This window comes from Phascolarctos cinereus, unplaced genomic scaffold (assembly GCF_003287225.1).
Source record: "Phascolarctos cinereus isolate Bilbo 61053 unplaced genomic scaffold, phaCin_HiC Scaffold_2;HRSCAF=192, whole genome shotgun sequence".
NCBI classification, from domain to species: Eukaryota; Metazoa; Chordata; class Mammalia; order Diprotodontia; family Phascolarctidae; genus Phascolarctos; species Phascolarctos cinereus.
Window position 1 is genome coordinate 159897063 of NW_027555625.1, and position 19004 is coordinate 159916066.

Sequence of the window (19004 nt, forward strand, 5' to 3'; positions counted from 1 at the left end):
CTCTGTAATAATAAGGGGTAGAGCTAAAGGCCTTCTGTTGACACCTTTGCTCTATGAGGGCCGTGTCTTAAGCAACTGGGAGAGTGTATTCCTGTGAAATCTGGTCCTGGAGCTGAGATTACTTAAGATATGCTTGCCTTGAAAAAGTCTACAACTCACAGAAACCAGAGACTATGGTTGGAAGGTTCATGTTGAGCTTTGGGAAGGTAGGTATGTATACATCTAAATAGGTTAAAAAAAAATGTAAGCCTGTGTGCTAAAGGAAGTGAGTAGACACTAGGAAATAAGGGACTGACTGTCTCTATTGAGGTGGGGAGGGAACCACGTACAATTCAATTTGAACATTTATTAAGCAAGGCAGTTACTATGGTAGGTATGATGGGGTACAAAGACAAAATGATAACCAGTACTTAAGAAAAATTGAGAATGTTTGGAAAGAATTTCAAGAGCAACTAACTACCTTTGGAGTTTAAAAAAAAGTAGAATGGTCAGAGGGAGGTTGGTGAGATTGTTTCTAATGTACTTTGTTAATATTACTGGGCCTTTTAAGAGAAAGTAGTTAATAGGTCTTTGATCTGGAGGGACGGCCAAATGACCATCCTTTATTGATACCCTGCTGGTCTTATTAATAACATGATTAAATTACGTACAAACTATGTCTTTTGAACCTTTTTAAACATCACAACTGGCTGAAGGAATAAGGATGGAGAAGAGAAACTATATTGAGAAGGGAGTGAGCCGGTGAAAGTTTTAGAATGACATGGAGAGACCCGTGCATTAGAAAGATTGTTTTGAGAGTGACTGGATGTTGGGAATGAGGAAGAAGGAAAAGTCAAAGGTGACTGAGTAGTCAAGTCAGATGACTGGGAAGATGGTGAAGCCATCATTCAGTTAACAAGCATTCATTGAAAGCATTTACTTTGTACCAGCCACAGTACCAAGTGCTGATCCTACAATGCCCTACTTCTCCCACAAGGAGATTGTGTCACAGCAGAGAGAGACAGGTCTAGTCTTTGTCTACAAATGTTAAGTGCCTACTGTGTGTCAAGCCAAGAAAACCCCAAATGGTGTCGCAGAGAGTGGACACGACTGAAACAACTCCAACAAAATATACCAGGCACTGTGCTAAGCACTGGTAGTATAAAGAAAGGCAGAAAACCCAACCAACCAAACAAAACCCAGCCCCTTCGCTCAAGGAGCTCGGAGTCTAATGGGGGGGGACGGCATGTAAACAACTATGCACCAGCAAGGTACAGACAAGATGAATGGCAGAGAATCTCAGAGGGAGGGCACTCAGGTCAAGGAGGACGGGAAGAGGCAGCGTTGCACCTTGAAAACCATTCTTCCCCTTGAAAGAATGTTTTTCGTAGTGATTCGGTTGCCATGTGAGCTCACAAAAATCTACCAAAACCGCAATGAAGTTATAGAATCAAAACAAAGATAAATGTTTAGGGATTGCTCCCTTATCTTTGTCCAAAGGCTCTCCTGGCTCACATTGGTCTCTTAAAACTGCTAGCAGTCGTAGCAGCTAGGTGACTCAGTGAATGAAGCACCACCAGCCTTGCAGTCAGGAGGATCTGAGTTCGAATGCAACCTTAGATACTTATTGGCTGCTAGGCAAGTCACTTATCCCCTGATTGCCTCAAAAAAAAAAAAACCAACCCCAAACCGCCAGCTCTCTTCAAGACAGCCAAATTTTCACTTCTTTTCAGAGGCATTTCCTTATTCTCTCAATTGTGTCCCACCCTAACTCCCATCACTTCATGTTTAGTTTATATATACAATCTTATATTTACTTAAATACAATATCTTGTATTTATTTAACTGACCATGTAGCTCCCTGTTGTTGTTCGATGTCCAACTCTTCCTGACCCCATTTGGGGTTTTCTTGGCAAAGATACTGGAGTGGTTTGCCATTTCCTTTTCTAGCTCACTGTACAGATGAAGAACTAAGGCATACTAAGTTGGGTGACTTGCCCAGGGTCACACAGCTAGTAAGTGTCTGAGGCTGAATTTGAACTCGGGTTTACCTGACTCCAGGCCTAGCAATCTTATCTACTGCACCACCTAACTCTCGCTGTCATAAAAAAACTTTCTTGAGAGTTGATTATCTCAAATTTTGTATTTGATTCCACATCATGAAGCAGGGTTGCCCGACACACAGTAGTCACTTAATAAATGCTTCTTGATTCACTAATAAAAAAAAGTAGTTATAATAACAGATTAATAGAATTTTTATTGTATTAAATATTTGTTAAAGAGTTACTAAGTGCCAGGAGCCATGCAAGACACTAGAGATACAAAGCTAATAATGAAGATGAATAGATTATAATGAATAGATAAATCTGATGATGGGATTAGGGTCACCTACTCGGAACATAGGGATAAGGAATGGGGTGGGTGAAATAGGAAAAATGAAACTTGGGAGTAAAGTTGGGTAGTTACTAGCCAATATACTTCCAGAAACCACCAACGAAAGGATTGCTGAGTTAATACAAAGCTACATATATAGCTTAGTGATTGGCTGTTACATCCTGGGACCTTATTTTTTTCTCCTTTGAAATGGGGATAATTCTGTTTGCCCACTTTTAGTGGCCTGAGAAAACTGTAGAACCTGCAGGTCTTTGTAGAGGGATAAATGCAGAAGTGCAGTCTTTATCCTAGGAAGGAGAGTAAAGGTCACACTTTGTGAATGGGAATACATAGTCATTGTTTCTCCCAGTTGGAGGCTGTTATCTTTTCCTGATGCTGATTACATACTGGCATTCTAAAGGGCCTTTGCTCTCTTGGCTGTGATTTCCCTTCAGCTTTTACTACTGAGAGAATGTCATTTCTTTGGGCTTTTTTGGTTTGAATAAGTGTCTTTTTTGATCTGAACGAGTGAGATTGTGAAGAGAAAGAAACTATATTTCTTGAATTGTTTGTTTTTACATGGGGATTTACCAAAATGAGGACCATAGATGATTCTATACGTATACTATTGGGTCTTCCTAAGTGACAGTGAACCACCACAGACTTTGAATGGAGAAAATTGAGGATTTTGGCGTTTTGGACTCTTTCTCCACTGTGAAGACCTCATCAGTTTGCTGTAGTGTCTACCCTGATTTTCAGTTGACCCACTCTTTTTTTACTGAATTATCTGGATGGATCTAGTTGGAGACGTCTGCCATTTCAGACCACGACTGGTCTACTCTTCACCCTATACAATTTTTATCTAAGTCTTTCCATAAATAATAAAATCTAAAGGTTGTAAGGGACCTCAGAGGCCTTCCGGGCCACCATCTACATACAGCTTAACATGTTCTTGTACCTACACGAGACTCTCCTCTGCAAAATACCTAACAAAGTCTATCCAGCCTTCCCTTGAAGACTTCCAGTGAGGTCATTTTCTGGACATTCTTCAGCTTATCAAATGTCCTACCCAAAATTTAGGTCAGAACTGAACACCACATTCCAGATTCTGACTAGACCAGAGTACAGAAGAGCTCTCACCTTCCTTGTCTTGGATGCTATGCCTCTCTAAATGTTGTTTATAAATCCAGTTGACTTGTGGAGCTGCCATGTTACATTGTGGACTGCTTGCAAGTCATTAAAACCCCCAAGACTAGCTTATTATCTGACTCTATTCTCCTTCCCCCTCCCAAATTTTATCTTCGGAGGAAGTTCCATGTAGAGGACTCAACCTAGTGGAGATTTTTCTCTGGTTTTATTCTTGCTGCTACTGTCAGTATTCTTTTAATTTCAGTGCAACGTTCAAGTTGTCTGTTATGCCTTGCTCTGTCTACATCAGCTGTCTTTATTTTATTTTATTTAACTTTTTAACTTTATTTGAATTTTTAAAATTTATAATCATAAGCGTTGGGTTTTTTTGGTGGATTCCTTTACGTCTCATACGAATTGGTTATGTATTGTTTTAGAAATCAATAATTTATTTTAGCACATCAGTCAGCATTTGACAAAGCTCTGACTATGTGCTTGGTGCCATCGCCAGTGCTAAAGATACAAAGACAAATGAAACAGCCCCTGTCCTCTTTGGAGCACACCTCAGTTACTTAAGAATTAAACAACACAGTCCCTACCTCCCCCATAAATACTTTCCATTAAAAAAAAAAACCGTTAAGCCAAACTTTTCAGTACAACAATTGTGACTGACAGTCGTGTATTTTACCATTTGTTAACAGATTATTAGGAAGGATACAGGTTTGAATTTCAGTAACTTGGAGCAAATAGCGTCCATTGTGTTTGACCTGAATTCTGTTGCCTCCTAGTGTTTTCATTTGCATTATCTTTACATACTGTGCATTTCCTCTGCTTTCTTTACTCAGTGCAGCTCAGTTTTATTAGATTACTTGTCAACTCTGTTTGCCTTTACATGCTATAGACTACCTATGGGCTAAAGAATGAATAAGTAAATGAATGAATGAAAAAGAATTTATTGAAGCTTGTTTTTTTGCCGAGCACTTTTGTTCTGAGTCCTGGGGTTACAAATGGCAAAGCATTTACAAAAACAAAAAACCTTTCCCCCAAGAAGCTTATATTCTAATAAGGGGAGATAAAACAAACAGGGATTTGTTGCCCAGGGTACTGTGCTTTGGTCTAGGAAGTTACCGGGATGGTGAAAAAGCCAAAAGTGATTGATTGTGCATTTCCTTAAAATGTGGACCTTTGACAGTATGGCAAAAAAAAAAAAAAAGAAGACAGCTGGACTTGAAATTAGTAAGAGTTGGGTTCAGATCTTGCCTCTGATACTATCTGACTATAGACTAAAGGTTTTTTAAAACTTTCTGAGCCTCAGGCAACTCTGATTATAAATTAGCCATTATAAATCAGTCCTTTCATATCCATATGAAAGAGAAGTTCACATGGATAGGGAGAGCATAAACAGTCAGGACTGTGGCTTGCACAGGGTCATAGGTGGAGACCTTTCACAAGTGACTTGATAGCTATTCATTTGGCCAATCAATCAAAAAACCTAGCATTTATTAAATGCCTATTATGTGCCAAGGATTGCACTAAGAACACAGTTTGTTAAATACATTTTATGTATAGTTCACCGTACTAAAGCACTGGGAAAGAAGAAACAAGACACTGCCTCTGTCCTCAAGGATCTTACCATTTAGTGCATGCACAGATAAATGTAATGCAAATAAGAAAAAGATAAATACAAAAGGGAAGTACGAAATACTAGGAGGAGGGCAGCTAGGTTGGTGCAGTGGATAGAGCACTGGCCCTGGAGGTAGGAGGACCTGAGTTCAAAAATCGGGCCTCAGTTACTTGACGCTAACTAGCTGTGTGACCATGGGCAAGTCACTTAACCCCAATTACTTCTCCTACCCCCCCCAATACTATGATATTATATTTGAACTTGGCCTTGAATGCTGGTTCAGATGGCAGTAAACAGATGGAAGGAGTTCACTCTAGGTCTGGAGTACAAGAAGTATATTGTAAGGTAAGCCTGGAAACACTGGAGTTTTGGCCTTATTCATTAAACAATGGGGGCCATGGAAGGTTTTTGTGAGGATTAAATTGGCAGTAGCGTATAGGATAGATTAGAGACATACCTGTACCAGAACCATCAAAAGAACTATGAATTAGGGTCGGAGCAGTAGGGGTGCATGGTAGGCATGTTGTGGAGTTAAGATCGGCAATTCTTGAAGACCAGTAAATGAGATGTGGAGGCGAGGGAAGAGTCAGAGGTGATGCTTAGGGTTCAGTTTCCGTCTTGAAAGGACAGGAATGAAGTTTTGGGGGAAAGATGTTGAATTTAAGGCACTAATTAGAGTAAAGGTATTGACTGAAAGTCTGTTCAGTGCTAGGACTGGATTAAGCACCATTGGGGATACAGAGAAATATAAGAGAAGGTTCTGTCTTCGAGGCATTTATAAGTTTATCATCTAGTTTCAGAAACTAGACAGTTGTGGAGCCCTTAGACTGCAGTAATGCACACCAGGTAATGAAGTGATCATTTGGTGGCACAGATGGGAAGTGTTTCTGGCCTACAGGAGGCCGAGGTCTGTTTTGAAAAACTGTCCTGTGGAAGAGACTTTTCCCACTCAGCCCTGAAGGGCTGGACCAGCAACAGTTGGTGGAAGTTGGTTGAGTCATGTTTTCATTCCTGTTCCATTCTTTGTTACCCTAATTGGGGTTTTCTTGGCAGATACTGGAGTGGTTTGCCATTTCCTTCTCCATCTCATTTTAGAGATGAGGAAACTGAGGCAAACAAGGTGAAGTGGTTTGTTCAGGGTCACACAGCTAGTAAATGTCTGAGGCTGGATTTGAATTCAGGTCTTCCTGATTCCAGACCCAGCACTCTATCCACTTCTCCACCTTGCTGCCCTTAGGCCTATCCAGAAGTGGAATGGGCTTCCTGAGGAGATGGTACGTTTCTTTCTCATTGGAAATTTTCAAGAAAAAGCTGACTTCTTATCAGGTGTGTTGTTGTAGGGATACTTTTTTCAGTACCAATTGAGCTTCATTGATTCTCCTTCCAAATCTGAACTTCGATGGTTTAGTGTGTGGGGGTAGGTTGTCAGGGAAGGCTTTGGGGAGGGGGGAGGGGGAAGAATTTGAGCTGCATTTTGAAGGGTGGGCACACTATGTGTAAATGGGAGAGGAGGCATTTCAGGCTGGGGGGGTAATACCAGCATAAGACACAGTCATCCTGCTGCTGAGACAGTCATAGTTATTCATAGGACAATAATTTTTCTGGCAGTTGCTTTTTGTGGTATAGTGGAAGAACAGTTTATTTGCAGTCAATCTGGCCTCTGCCTCTGATTAGCTTGAGCAACTTAACTTTATTTCCTTGGGTCTTTCTTCATCTGGCTGCTAGGTGAGCATTTGGATTTCTTCCAGTTCTGGCCATCTATGATGGCAAAGACTGATTCCTTAGATAAGTGATTGGTTCAGTCATTCAGTCTCATTCAGTAAGTAGGAAACCAGGGAAGAGCAGTGGTTATTACCAAATAGGTTGCTTTTTGGATTCCTGGTGTTTTGTTTTAAATCACATAATATGGCCTCAGTTTTAACTCCTGTGACTCTTCAAGAAGGACTGGTGTGTGATGCTTTCTCACTGTTGACCTTGGTCTAGTCACTTACCCTCCAGCCCTTAGTTTCCTCATCTGTAGTTCACCTGAGAAGACCTTTCCAGTGCAAAATCTAGGATCTGTGATTTGTCCCTGCCACTGTTCTGGTTTTCAGACTCACTTTTAAGATGAAGAAAAACAGAATACAAATAATTTACGCCTTTCTCATTCCCATTTGGATTCTGATGCAACATGAAGCATTTGTCTGGTATTTTTAGATAGTGGAAACCACATGCAGCCAAAGCTAGAGGCTTATTTTAGGCAGAACATGCTTCAAAGTAAGCCCCTGCCTACACTTCCTCCATTTGATTGTCGACCTTTTTTTAATAAGGCCTTTTGGGGGGAACTTTAGAAGCCAATAGAGTGTAAAGTTCCTTGAGGGCAGGGATTTTTTCCCTTTTTTTTTTTGTCTATATATCCAGCTCCTAGCACAGTGCATACAGTGGGAGCTTATTGGTTGCTTATTGAATTAGAACCCAGACATCCTCTCCCTCCATTCCAGCATCCTCTCTTTTCTAGTCAGTTTCTCCTTCTCTGCTGACCTGGCTTCTTTTTCTGCCTCTCAGTTCACAACAGGGACCTGTAATGAAGCCATGGTGTATAGCTGCGAGCTGTGTGGCAAAGCCTTCCGACTCCAGCGGATGCTCAACAGGCATCTCAAATGCCACAACCAGGTGAAAAGGCACCTGTGCACCTTCTGTGGCAAAGGCTTCAATGATACTTTTGACCTGAAAAGGCATGTCCGGACTCACACAGGTAAGGAAGAGTGTGGTGGTGGTGGTGGTGATGAGGGTGATGGTGATAGTGATATTGCATCGTCTGCTCAAGTCACTTCATGTCTCTTCCTGGTATGAAATTGACCCTGGAATCTCAGGGCTGTGCTGAGGCTCACAGAAACCCTGACTGGTTCTACTAAGCCAGAGTTCTGGGCGTGGTGGTCTACTCAATATAAGTCTGGCCAAGTGCAGACTCATCCCTAGGTGGTTCATGTTTTGGGCACAGCAGTTTTTTTTTTTAATTTTGATTTATCAACAGTCATTTCCATAAGCTTTTTAGTTTCAAATTTTTCTTCCCCTCCCTCCCCAAGATGGGGTACAATCTGATGTAGGCTACATATACATATACATATACACATATATATATATATATATATATATATATATGTGTGTGTGTGTGTGTGTGTGTGTGTGTGTGTGTGTACATATATATATATATGTGTACATATATATATACACACACACACACATATATATATATATATATACATTTCTATTAAACATATATTTCCACATTAGTGATGTTATAAGGAAGAATTAGAACCAGTAGGAGGAACTGTCAGAAAGGGGAAACAAAATAAAACAGAAGGAAAGAAAATAGCAAATAGCATACTTTGGTGTACATTCAAACTCCATAATTCTTTCTTTGGAGGTGGATAGCATTTTCTATCATGAGACCTTTGAGATGTCTTAGATCCTTGTATTGCTGAGAAGGGTAAGTCTGTCAAAGTTAGTCATCATACAGTCATGGATCACACGCAGCTGTTACTGTGTACAATGTTCTCCTGGTTCTGCTCAGTTCACTCAGCATCAGTCCATACAGATCTTTCCAGTTTTTCTGAAGTCTGCCTGCTCATCATTTCTTATAGCACAATAGCATTCCATTATATGCCATAGCAGCTCTTAAAAGTCTTCCTTCTACTAAGGTCCTGAAGTGTAGTGGTCTGCTTTGGTGGAAGTGCCCAAGCCAACGAAAAATCATTAGACTATTGAAGAAAAAAGTTTAGGTGATTCAGTGGTCTTTTATAGAAGGGACACATTCTTTTTCTTTGAAAGTTTTATTAATGCTCTTGTTTTATGAAGCAATCCTTTTTTGATACGCTTCTTTCTGGCCCATTGAGCCTGCCTACTAAGGAAAAAACCGCTAATAGCTAAACAAAACCAGTCAAGGTAGGGGCAAGGTCAGGTGCATTTGCTCCATTCTGTATTCACAGTCTCCTAGTCCCTTACTTTTTGACTAAGAGATGAGGAATTGGGTTTCATCATTGGTTCTCTGGGGCCAAGATTGCCCACTGAATTTAGGCTGCTTTTCTTTATAGTTTTTTTTTCTTTTTATTTTCAGTTCCAGATTCTTTCCCCTTTCTTGTCTACCTTCTTCCCCACCCGTTGAGAAAGCAAGAAATATGACAGCTGTTAATACTGATGCATCATTGTTGTTATTTTTAGGGCTTGTATATGTTGTTTGCTTAATGCTGCTTTTTTTTCCCTTCACTTTGGATTGTTTCATATAGATCTTCCCCTTCTTTAAACTTCTCAGTCATCATTTCTTACAACCTTGTCTTTTCCCAGTCCCAAAGTCTATTGGAAGGAACATTTTTGGGGAAATTATGCTGTGGGTAGAGAGTGTCAGGCCTGGAGTCAGACCTGAGTTCAAATCTAGCCTCAGATGCTTACTAGCCATGTGACCCTGGGCAAGTTGCTTCACCTCTTTCTGCCTCAGTTTCCTGAATTGTAAAATGGGGATAATAACAGCACCCGCCTCACAGAGTTAGGAAGAACCAATAAGATGTTTGAAAAGGGCTTAGCATAGTGCCTGGCACAAAGTAGGTATTTAATGGTTTTCTCCTTCCCCTTTTTCTCCCACCCCTCAGTATGGAAGAAAGAGCACTGCATCTGAAGTTAGAAGGTTTTGGTTTTTATTACAAGCTCTGCAACTCAGCAGCTACAGGGTTTAGGGCAAGTCATGTGACCTGAGCCTTGGTTTCCTTGTCTATAAAATGGGGATAATAAGACCCTGGTCTCTCTGCCTCATGGTTAGTGTGGGGACAAAGTGGGATGTACAGGTGAAAATATTTGGAAAATTATGAAGAACCGGACAAATCCAAGTTACTGTTAATTATTCCATGTTCTTCTGTCTTCTTTGACTGCTAAGATAGTAGTTCTTGATGGCACTGTTCCCACTGATATTTTATACAACTTTCCTGGGAAATGAGCCTAGTTCTAAATGGCGCTCTGTTCCTTTTGAAAGGACAAAAACAGAAGAAGGGAGAGTTTAGTTCTGCTTGAGATTCTGCCCCAGCCTCCCACTCTGACCTGGCATACACTGCTTCTTGTCCCTTCGTGTCCCTTCATGTCCCTGTTTGGAAAAGGCATTAAGTTTTCCTTGTCTTCTAACTCAGTGGCCATGGCGTTTTGTCAGTTAGTCGTGTCCGACTCTTCCTGACCCCATTTGGGGTTTTCTTGGTGAAGATAGTGGAGTGGTTTGTTATTTCCTTCTCATTTTACAGATGAGTAAACTGAGGCAAACAGGGTTAAGTGACTTGCCCAGGGTCACCCAGCTAATAAGTGTCTGAGGCCCCGTTTGAATTCAGGTCTTCCTGACTCCAGGGCTAGTGCTGTATCCACTGCACCAAACTGCCTGCCCCAACCCAATGGTGTCAAACTCAAATAGAGTGGGGGCCACTAATCATACATACGTAAGGATCCCTGCAGACCAAATACTGACTTAGTCTTAAAATGTAAAGGTATTATTGTATTTTATTTATTTTGTTAAACATCTCCCAGTTACATTTTAATGTGGTTTTAGTTGCACTTGCCAGTGTTTGACAATGATAATGGGAAAGTGTTTCACGCACACAAGTGAAGGAAAGGGTTCTCCGAGGATGTTTGTACAGTAGACAAGGAGACTGGGGACTAAGCCAGTAGTCGTTGTATTTGGATTGTATAGACAACTGATTCAGGAAAAAGAAGGACTTAATTAAAATAACTGTAGACTCCAAGCAGTATGATGAGGGTTCTGCTCAGTACAGATATCATCTGAAGGCCCCAGATCTTTGCTCTTCTCCATTTGGTGGTCTTCTGTGGTCATTCTCTTGGCATTCAATGGGTGTAACGAAAGAATCCGAGTTTTTTCAATAGTTGTCTCTTCATCAGAGTGGATAGCAGGAGACTTGATAGCAGTGAATAATGGACTTGGACAGCCTGGGTCTGATCCTGCTTCAAACACTAGCTGTCTGATGATTGGCAAGGCAAGGCACTTTGCTGATCTCAACCTGATTTTCCTCATCTGTGAAATGGAAGTGATAAAATATCTGTAGCACATTACTTTATACAAAGGGATGTTGTGAGGATCATATTGGATATTATGTAAAGCACTTGGCAGAATTATATAAATGTCAGTAGTGATCATGATGATGTAGAAAAATCTCTGTGTGTGATTAGGATATGTGACATTATTTTTTATGATTTCATTGGCATGGGGCTTTTTCAGTGAGGAAACTCCCTCTGCTGATGCATGTCAGCAACTGTTCTAATTTATTGTCTTAGAGAATTGGCTGGGGTACATTGAGATGGAGGTTAGGTGACTAATAAGGAGCTTAGAGCCAGTCTATGTTGTGCCTGTATTCTCTATTACACTACCATTCAGCTGCCTCCCATGTGACATTCATTATACAGTTAATTACATTTTACTTCAGTTGCAGTATGGAACAGTGGATCGAGTCACCCTTTGATCAATAAAGACTCCACATTGCTTAGACCATATTGGCTAAAATCTATTGTGCCTAAGTTGAACTCTCAGGGCATATGAAAGTAGAAGGTCCTCATTGAAAAGTTTTTCTTTTCAGTGTGGATGTAGAGCTCCATTAATGGTGTTTAATGCTCTGTGTGTGTGTGATCTCAAGTCTGTCCATCTGCATCCCCCTCCAACAGAACGTGAGGCAACCAGAATTTAGCTAGCCCCTCAGGTTTACATTTATTGAGTGTTTATTGCATTTCAAGTTCTTTGGATTAAAAAATGAGCTGAGTGCCTAGGCTAGAATTTATAGTCCAACAAGGGAAAAGGAAGATAGAACGCTAAATATTTACTCTTCTTTGTATATGCCATCTCCCCAGTAGACTGTAAGGCCTTGAGGGCAAGGGCCTTTTCTTTTTTTGTCTCCGTAGTCTTAGCTTAATACAGTGATGTTCACATATTAGTTTGCTAAGTTGAAATGTAAACTTAATTCAGATGCCCCAAAATATGTGTATGGGAGAGTCAACGAGGAAGACTGGATTTTGAATCACAGTACCTTAATTCACATCTTGGCTTTGTTGCTGCTTATTATCTATGTGACTTTGGGCAAATCACTTTTAATATTTGGGCCTCAGTTTTCCCATCTGTAAAATGGGGGAAGAGGGTTGGACTAGGTGACCTCTAATGTTCCTTCCAGTCCTAAATCTGTTATCCTAGGAATTGGGGTTAAATTGGAGTAAACTAGCTGGTATTATAGAAGTCTTTGTAAAGGAGGTTAAATGAGAATTAGTCTTGAGGGAGAAGGACATAGTTGAGTTGGAGAGGAACAGAGAAGGCATTCCAGATGGGGAAACAGCTTGGAATTAAATTAATTTTATTTTAGTTCAAACAATTCAACAAACATTCATTAAGTGGCTATTTTGCTAGGTTGATACACATTGGATGGGATCCTTGCGCTCATGGAGCTTACAGTCTAGAAGAGGAGATAGTAAAAAACTGTAGGTTAACAAATAACTTTTAATTATGATCAGTAAGTCAACCAACAAATGTTAATATTTGCCTGCAGTATGCCAGTCACTATGCTAGCCTTGGGAAGGCAAGTTACAAATGCAAAGAATGAAACAAATAAATGTCAAAGTAGTAGAAAGCAAGTGTGTGTAAGAGTCAAGGATGGAGTGAGGAAATAAACTGACCTCTTAGAAAGATGATTAGCAAGTAGGAATTTTTTTGTCTTTGTTTTGTTTTTGTTTTTGCCTGGAAAAAAGTCAATCCTGGGAGATAGACAACCCAGGCTAGAATTTCTAGCCCTGGAAGCTCAGCACATTGGATCCAAGACTTCCATGATGGGCCAGTAAATGCAGAGCTTCAGCTCTGTTTCCCCCACTTTACTTATGTGGTTTCACTTTAAGGTTCAAGGTTTAAAAAAAAAAAAGCCCCAATTAACACCTGTTGGGTTGACCCTGACACTCAGAGTGAGTTGGAGAAGTACAGTTTATCCCCCATTCTTGCTCTTTGGCCATGGCTGGCTCACAGAGAGAAAGGTGTGGTCTGAATACACAGTCACAGCCTGGTCCTCTTGAGTCCCACTTGGAGCTGAAACATGCAGATAAATCATAGAGATCTTGTCGTGATGGAATTTTGCTTTTGCATGTTTCACTTGAGGATAATGCTGATGTTTCTTTTCAAAAGGATACATTAACATGTATAGTATTAAATAAAAAAGAATACACCACCTTTACATAGAGTCCTTTTCCTACCTTTCTTTTTTTTAAAAGGTTTTTGTATGTACAATCTTATTGGAAGAGAAAAGATAATTCCTGTTTCACTGGTAGAAGGTGTAGAGCAGAGATGTCCAGCTCTTAACTTCAGAACAAGATAGAAATGTTTAACAAAACAAATTAAAAAAAAAACAAATAAAAATACGATACAACATAGATAATGTTAACTTGTGGTTTTCTAAGTCAATATGTGGCCTGTAGGGATCCTTATGTAGAGTTCAGTGGCTGGTTTCTAAGAGTTTGACATTACTGTGTTAGAAAGTTTGCAAAACATGGATAACAGAAAACAAATAAATTTTACAGCTTAAGATATTTCACTGTTCATCAATTGTAACTTTAACAGAGCTTGTAATAAATAGGCCGATTGACTTAAATGAATTTCCCCTCTTCTTCCTGCCTGGATTCACTTTTTGGTGTACTTGCTATTAGGTATTGAAATGGTAGGTTTAAAAAAAAGAGACAGCAGAGGGGCTCAAGTGGTCCATAAGCTTCCATCCAGGAATGTTGGCCTCTTTGTTCCTCAAAGAAGATATGCCATGCCGTGACTCCTCGAATGTCTTCTTGCCAGCCCTCATGCCTGGAATAGTCTCCCTTCTCATAAACACCTCCTGGATTCCTTGGCTTCTCCCTTTGGCAGAAAGCCTTTCCCAATCCCTTTTATTTCTAGTGCCTTTCCTCTATCAGTTAGTTCCTATATGTCCTGTCTAATAGCTTGTTTGTACATAGTTGTTCTCATATTGTCCTCCCCATCAGACTATAAGCTCCTTGAGGGCAGGGATTATTTTTTGTCTTTCTTTGTATTCTCAGTGCCTTCTTTTTTTCTAGGCAATTGGGGTTAAATGACTTGCCTAGGGTCACACAGCTAGTAAGTGTCAAGTGTGTGGTCTGAGGCAGGATTTGAACTCAGGTCCTCCTGACTTCAAGGCCAGAGCTGTATCCACTGTGCCTCCTAGGTGGTCCCCAGTGCTTTCTTCACCTGGCATTCTTTACCTGGCGTGTTGAAAGGAGCTTGGTAAATTTTGTTGTCTGCCTGGATAATCTGCCCAGAAACAACTAAAAATTATGCTCCAGGTATAAAAAATATTCACTTGGGATTCCTTCTTGGCATCAGGAGAAGACCCTTTTGGGTCTCTCCACTACTTATCCTCCACTATTGTTGTTGAGTGATTTCGGTCATGTCTCATACTTTGTGACCCCATTTGGGATTTTCTTGGCAAAGATACTGGACTGGTTTGCCATTTCCATCTCCAGCTCATTTTACAGGTGAAAAAACTGAGGCAAACAGGGTTAAGTGACTTACCCAGTGTCATATAGCTAGCAAGTGTTTGAGATAAGATTTAAACTCGGGTCCTCCTGACTCCAGGCCTGGTTCTCTCTCCACAGTGCCACCTAGCTGCCATCTTAGTTCTACTCTGGTATAAAATGGTACCAGTAGATCAAGGGTGGAAGTTGGAGGTTGTGCATATTTTCTGGGCCGTGTACAACTTGACCATCACCAAAGACCCCAGTATGGGTTAACCAGAAGGCAGCGTATTGTAGTGGTGAGAACACTGGTTCTCTCACCAGAGTACCTGAATTTCTAACTCTGCCATAGTCACCCATGTGGTCTCGGGCAAGTAATGTCTACGTTTCCTCATCGATAAAATGAAAGACCTGGACTAGTAGGCCTCAAACATTTCTTTCAAGCTCAGTATCCAGGGAGCTATAAGCCATACCACTAACCCACAAATACCTAATCAGAATTACTGGGAAATTAATACTGTGGTCAGAGGAGACAGCAGGATTTGTTCTTTATTATTCTCTATTTTCTTTGTTTTATGATTTGCCACTTTCCCATTGTAATTGTGATATGTTGATTAACAAAACAAATGGACTCGGTAGAGCAAATGTAGGCTTAAAGTCTTTCTTTCAACAAGGTGTATTTTCCTTGCATAGATGAAAAAACAAAATAATTATTCATTAAAGCTCTGACTGTCACTATCAACTAGGTTATAAAATAAGGAAACTTACAGTCATGTTTTGCTAGTGTAATGGGTGAATGCAGTGTCCAGAAGTGTCTCACATCTCTCATGCGGGCATAGTGCTAAGTTATCTTGGTCAGCCTCCTAATGCTGGCTGTTCTAGGTTCATGGAGAAGTCCTACCACCACACAGTTACAGTCGTATTCTCTCAGAGTATTAGAGAATAGTTGGTTGTGGGGGATTATAATTTCTCTGACCACCACTTTGGCCCTTGCCAGTGTGTTTCCACTTACACAAAAGCAGACATTCATAATCATGACACTTTTAGATCTGAAACCTAGTGTAACATCACAGGTACTCATATTAAAGCAAATGAAGGAATAATCCTGGGTTGCACTTTTTCATCAATGAAGCCAATAGCTGTTGAGGAGAGTGGGCATACAGAGAAAAATGCCCCAAAATGAGGAAAACTTATATGCTTAAGGAATTCTACAACTCTAGAATTGTAAACTTTAGTCAGTGTCCTTTTTCCTGTCTTGGGCATGGTCTAAAAAAGTTTCTTGATGAACATAGCCTCTGTATTGAACCAGTACTTCTATTGCTAAGTTGATTTGGTCCATGCTGAACTTTACTAATATCTTACTAGGCTTCAGCCAAACTAGTTGATCTACCCAGGGAATTCTCTGGTTCTCTGCTTTCAAACTATTTTTCTGCTAAGCTGAACTTAACTCCGAAACAGCAACTGTAGTATCCATTACTTCTGGCTTCAAATTCAGCCAATGCCGTTCTAAAAACTTCCCTTTCATCTTTCTCTCTCATCTTATCTTGTTCGGTCACACTGTGAACAACCACACCTTAGCTTATGATTAGTAACCAAATTATCTTTCATCTTTAATCAGATAAATTTGTCCCATAATGATAGAACATTTCTGATAGCCATGTCTTGTAAAATTCAAAATGATCGACTGCTGTCTTAGAAGACCTTGAGTTTAACATCTCATTTTACAGAGGAAACTAAAGCAGAGAGAGGTTAATTAATTGATTTGGCCAGTTAGTGATAGACTAGACAGTGTCTGGGGCTAAATTTGAACTTGGGTCTTACTGATTCCAAGCCCAGTGCTCTATCCACCTAGCTGCCTCTTAGAGGTATAATAAAGGTGAAGAGCAACAGATGGGCAACCTGAATGTGGCAGCTGGTATTTATAGAATGTAAAGCAGAGTGCTGAGCCTGGAGTCAGGAAGAACTGAGTTCAAATTTAGCCTCAGACACTTACTAGCTGTGAGACCCTGGGCAAGTTACTTAGGTTCTTTTTGACTTAATCTTCTGGAGAAGGACATGGCAAACCACTCCATTATCTGCCAAGAAAACCCCATGGACAGTGTGGTCCAAGAGGTCAGACATGACTGAACAGCAATGGCTAGTTGAGCCTGGGATGTTACTGCTGACGTGTCAGGCCCAGAAATTGCTGCCAGATTGACAGAACTTTAAGTCTACTGCCCAGCCATCCTTTCTGGCCAGTGGAGAATCTGTATTTTAATTTCCAGGGTAAGGCAATTACATGCTGGTTGCCCCAAACTTGTAGCTTTACGTTACTTCTTTTCACACATTCTTCAGTCCAGTGTTCAGTGGGGGAAGACAAATGGTCCGTCTTATTTACTGTTTCTCATCCATGGCATTCCATTTCCTACCTGTGGGGCTTTGCAGTCTATTCCTCAAGTATAGAATGCACATTAACTAATTTCCGTCTCTTATGGTGCCTCAGTATCTTATCTGTAAAATGACCTGGAGAAGGACATGGCAAACCACCGCAGTGTCTTTGCCAAGAAAACCCTAAATTGAGTCATGAAGAGTCAAATACAACTGAAATGACTGAACAGTAGCAACAACCAATGTGATCTCTATAGCTTAGTGTGCCATCTCCTAAGTGAGACCTTCTTTGACTCCTCCCCCCCCCGCCCCGCTCCCACTGCCGCATCATAATCCTGGCTCAAGAGGCCAGTGTGCTCTCTACCTCTTTAATTTAGTTTGTATACATTTTGTGTTTACTCATCTGTGTACGGGATGTATCCCTTCAGTAGGGTATAAAATTCTGGAAGGCAGCTACTGTTGTGGGTTTTGTCTTTGTACTAGTCCTAGCTAGTAGGTGCTTGATAAATGTGGATTGATTACTTTGTTTGAAAAAAACTAAAGCAGCTATAAAGAATAATGTCCATCAATGAGCTACTGCTCGTTGAGATGGTGGACAATCTGAATGTGTTCAAGGTTATATGGTAGTTCCGTAAGATAATAGGGTTGCATGGGCTATGACATTTCATTTCCTCCTCTAAAATGTAGCTTTGACTGTGAGGTTCTTTCTCCCTTTCTTGCCCTTCCTTCCTCTCCTCCCCCTCCTTTCCCTGTCCCCCAAGGTATGATACTTCATTTTAGTGGTTAACTTTCAGGAAAAATAGATGTAGGACCAGAGAGGTCTAAGGACATACTGGCCAGACTGAGGATGGTGCTTACCACAACCTTGCAGAAATCATTCTGCACCGTGAAAAACTTCTCATAAATTACGGTGTGGGTGTATGTTGGGGGTAGGGTGGGGAGGAGACATGAACTACATTAGAGTTCAAAACAGTGGCTTAGGGAGCAGCTAGGTAGCACAGTAAATAGAGCACCAGCCCTGAAGTCAGAAGGACCTGAATTCAAATCCAGCCTCAGACCAAACACTTGACACTTAATAACTGTGGGACCCTGGGCAAGTCACTTCACCCCAATTGCACAAAAAAAAGTGACCTTAGCCCATGAAAATTCCTTTTGGTATGTCAGTAGGTCAGGTGAGGGGCTGAATTGGAAATTCATAAAACCAAAGGTCATTTAGATGGAAGGCCAGAATACAACCAGGAATGGGGGAATATGCAATGTCTATGGTACTCCGGATGTTTCCCCACTCCACCCCCATGGTTATGGGGTCTCCTGCTGTACTGGAGCTACATACCAATTGGAGAAGCTGCCCGTTTATTGAAAAACAAAACACTCTATCTCTCAGTTCCTGGCATTTTCTCTGGCTATCTGCCATGCCTATAATGCTCTCTGTCCTCTACTCCAGTTACTGACCACCCTGGCTTTCTTTAAATGCCAATTAAAATCTTTTTGTATCCCCAGCACTTAGCACAGCCTGGCACATAGTAGGTGCTTAATAAACATTCATTGAATTCAGTCAGCTTTGCCTACATGAAGAATCCTTAGGATAACAAGTGACAAGTTGTCACCCACCATCTGTTTAAAGACCTTCAAGGTTGGGGGCAGGGGCACTTTCTCTTAAGGGGGCTGTTCTACTTTTGGATAGCTCTAATGGTTAAGACTTTCTAGATCTTAAGAATACATTTTCCTACTATTGTACTATAAGAAATAATGAACAGGCAGACTTCAGAAAAACCTGGAAAGACTTGTATAATCTGATGCTAAGTGAAGTGAACAGAACCAGGAGAACGTTGTACATGGTAACAGCCCCGTTGTGCAATGACTAATATTGATAGAGTTAGCTGTTCTCAGCAAGGCAAGGATCTAAGACATCTCCAAAGGTCTCATGATGGAAAATGCTATCCACATCCCAAGAAAGAACTATGGAGTTTGAATGCAGATTGAAGCATACTATTTGCTATTTTTTTCTTCTGTTTTGTTTCCCCTT

The 19004-nt window shown here is 40.7% G+C and overlaps 1 protein-coding gene across 3 annotated transcripts in view; it reads left to right on the forward strand.

Moving 5' to 3' along the window:
* The window catches only part of OVOL2 (ovo like zinc finger 2), a 50048-nt gene that overhangs the window by 12274 nt on the left and 18770 nt on the right, over positions 1-19004 (forward strand). For all 3 annotated transcript variants that reach the window (XM_020986525.2, XM_020986518.2, XM_020986531.2), the window contains one exon: positions 7649-7838. In XM_020986525.2, coding sequence (XP_020842184.1) covers positions 7649-7838 — 190 coding nt within the window. The remainder of the gene's footprint in view (positions 1-7648; positions 7839-19004) is intronic.